The sequence below is a fragment of the Arachis ipaensis genome, chromosome B6 (assembly GCF_059453495.1).
Source record: "Arachis ipaensis isolate K30076 ecotype BB chromosome B6, ASM5945349v1, whole genome shotgun sequence".
In the NCBI taxonomy this organism is placed as follows: Eukaryota; Viridiplantae; Streptophyta; class Magnoliopsida; order Fabales; family Fabaceae; genus Arachis; species Arachis ipaensis.
This window is the reverse complement of record NC_142441.1, coordinates 139,277,531-139,280,874: the sequence shown is the minus strand read 5'-3', so window position 1 is coordinate 139,280,874 and position 3,344 is coordinate 139,277,531. Positions and strand designations below refer to the sequence as shown.

The 3,344-nt window shown below is 35.9% G+C and overlaps 1 protein-coding gene across 1 annotated transcript; it reads right to left on the bottom strand.

Annotated features, from left to right (window-relative positions):
* Positions 1–541: 541 nt before the first annotated feature.
* On the bottom strand, positions 542–1,614 carry LOC148562925 (uncharacterized). Its single transcript, XM_088491663.1, has one exon. It carries the CDS (start codon positions 1,506–1,508, stop codon positions 780–782), a length of 729 nt encoding a protein of 242 aa, XP_088347789.1. The 5' UTR covers positions 1,509–1,614; the 3' UTR covers positions 542–779.
* Between the last annotated feature and the right edge of the window lie 1,730 nt (positions 1,615–3,344).

Genomic DNA, 3,344 nt, shown 5'->3' with positions numbered 1-3,344 from the left:
TGTACCTCAATTTTTTAAATATTTTTAACACAAATCAAACGATCTAATTTTTGTACCTACAAATCAAATTATACTTCTAATAAATCAGATAGTCTCATTTTTATTTTTTAAATTAAATAATTCTACATTTAAAAATAATCCTCGAATCGTATACATTTTAAAAATATATTATTGTCACTCTAATATAAAAAACAAAAGGTGGCTATCTCGCACGATGGGAGAAGCCAAAATCCATGATTCCGATTTCAATTGCAAGTCTCATTTTGGGTCACTACACCAAAAATATTTCATATATAAATCTTTGACCCGTACAAGTTTTCAACTTTTCAATTTTTGGATATAAATTTTATTGCTTACTCTTTGACTTTTTTTGCTGTTTTCTTGAAATGAAAACCAAATTTAGTTGATTCAGTTTTAGATTTTCTTTTTTCTTTTTTTTTCAGTGTTTACTTTTTTGCTTGACTAAGATGCATTTTAAACACCCGAATTTTAATGTACAATGATGATGATGATTGATTACTAAATTCACAAAGAAGACAAATGACATCAAATTAATATTCATTTCACAGGCATGGTAAAAGAAACAAAATTAACTGTTTTTAATTTTTTATAGTAAAAATAAGAAAAAATAAAGTTGAAAATTAAGGAAAAATTAAAAGAATCACACTACAGATGGTCTAACTTGAATCAAATAATTTGAAGCTATTGTATCCTAATTAGGTGTATTGAACCGATCCACTGAAGTGAGACCCATTTCCGAAAGTCAAAGAAATGAAGAATCATCGACCAACACGAAATTGGACGGAAGGGAGGAACGCCTTCCCCAAGCGGCTTGTACGGATGGCAATCAACTCTTCCTTATACGGCAAATACGACCTTCTCTTATCCAATCTTTTCATGTACAAATCCTCCTGCGCCGCCACGGTCGCCTTATCCTTCTTCGCCGGCGCAGCCAGGAACACCAAAGGCTCCTTTCCATCGCTTTTGCTACGCCGGAGAAAATTCAGAAGCTTCCACCGCTTCGAAGACGGCGATGATCCTGTTGAATTGCTCTTCTTGCACCTGCTCGGGGAAGCTTGCGGCGAATTCGGAGTCCAAACACAGTACGTCCCCGGCGGAATTCCCTCCAAATCATCATCCGATGATGACGACGATGAATATTCTGACGATAGCGACGGCGGTTGGTGGCTCTCACTCCGGAGACCCTCGCCAGCGGCAATCAATATCCTCCTTATCGGTAACCGAAGCTCCGCCTCGGTACTCCGGTGCTCCTTTAAAACGTCGCGGTTGAAAAGCGGAAAAACGGTGTCGTTGAAAGAAAAGTCATGGTCGTTATTGTGGTCAGCTTTTCGAAACGCGGCGAACTCGAAATCGGAGTCATCGTTTTGAGTAAGGTAGTGGACTCGTCCAACTTTTTCAGCGATACTTGCGAGTTGATCGGTGGAGTAGCTGCTGAAGCTTGGAGACACAAACGAGTCCGAGTGTTGTTCTTCCTTCTGCTTCTGCATTTTACCGTTTTATTTTTCCTTCAATTTCACAGTTGCTTCGTGAAGTAGTACTGTAGTAATTGTATTTTTGCTTCTTTGGTGGGTTTGGGAATGATAAGCGCCAAGAATGTGTGTGGACTACTGGACTTCTGCGTATTTATAGGAAGGAGCTAGAGGAATGATAAATTGAGAACGGAATAACGCACGCTGTACGTCTAAAGTTTGTTCGTAACGCATTACTTACACTTCCACTCTCTTTCCTGCATTATGAATTTACAAAAATGATATTTTGTGGAAAAAAAAATTTAAACAGTTTTGACAATTATTTTAAAAAATAATGAGTTCTTAATAAAAAAATATTTTTGTTCTTTGATTTTTATTTTTGTAAAATTGTTTATTTTTTTGTTAATATTTTTTTTATATTAATTATTAACAGAATACCTTTACATACCATATTAAGCGTGGATTTATTTATTAAGAATTAATTAAAATTGATAAAAAAAATTTTACTGAAAGTTTTATTATTTTTTAAGAGTAATTATTGATTTTTTTTATTTTTTATTATCTTTTTAAATAGATAAACTAAATTTATTATGTAAAATTAGAAAATATTAATAATTTTTAAATTATTTTTACTTAAAATTAAATAAAAAATATATTAATAATTAACTACGCAATAAATTTTCATCTTATTTTGTGATTTGTTTATCTTTCATTTTTTTTCTTCTTTCCCACGTTTGGCACTTCTTCTTGCTTACGTATGTAGCTACGTAGTGGCCTTTTTTTCCCCTTTATATGATGTTTGTGATTAGTTCTGTTATTTAAAATATTGTATTTTAATATTGGACTAAGAGGAGTGTTATCCTATAAATAGTCTATTATGTGTGTTGTATTTAGGGATGTCAATGGCGCAGGGCAAGGGCGGAGGATGCCTCCCTGCTCCTTATTTTCGCTCTTAGATTTGCTCTGCATTCCCGTCTTATTCCATGTCGTGGGAGAATATTACTCCCCATCCCCATTTTTCACGGGGTCCCATTTTTTGCAGGGATCCCATTCTCCATGTACATAATAGTTCTAACTAATTATTAATTTCCATATGAATAGAGCTGCAAGTATCTATCTTATATGCCAATGAGTTATAACTCAAATGGCATAGTCTCCCCATACTCAATTAAGAGGTTGCGGGTTCGAGTCTCCTATCTTTGGTAAAAAAAAAAAGTATCTATCTTATACAAAAACTGCAAGATTTTATACAAAAAGTCTAAATGACACGATGGTGACTTCTTTCGAAATAACGCAATGGAGATGCAACGACGAGCCAAAGGACAAAGTAGTAGACGAGGTGGGAGACGCGACAACAGAGAGGAGAATGGACACGACGGTAGAGTTACAAAAAGGAAACGCCGCAAAAAGAAATTACGACGCGGTAAGGGTGATGACACAGTGAGGTGTGACAATGTGGTGAAAAGGGTGACGAGGGGGTGGCTGCAGAGAGGTTGGATGAAGTATGGACTGCTTTAGAAATCTCTGAATTGAAGAAGGGTTATGCAAATAAAGATTAGGAGTTTTTGGTTTCTATATATATGTGTGTGTGAGAAATATCTAAAAAACATATATGAGAAATAAACTATTAAGGATAATTCAAAGAATTCATAAATTTCGGGGAATAGCGGGGACAGGGCGGGGATCCCCACTCGGGTCCCCGCACCTGCTTCGGGGGAATTTTGTCCTCCATTCCCATCCCCACAGAAAAAATTCCCACAGTTGAATCCTCATTCGGGGCAGTCTCCACAGGAATCCCCGCATTTCGAAAAATTTTGTCATCCTTAGTTGTACCAAGTTGTGTTGGCGAGCAAC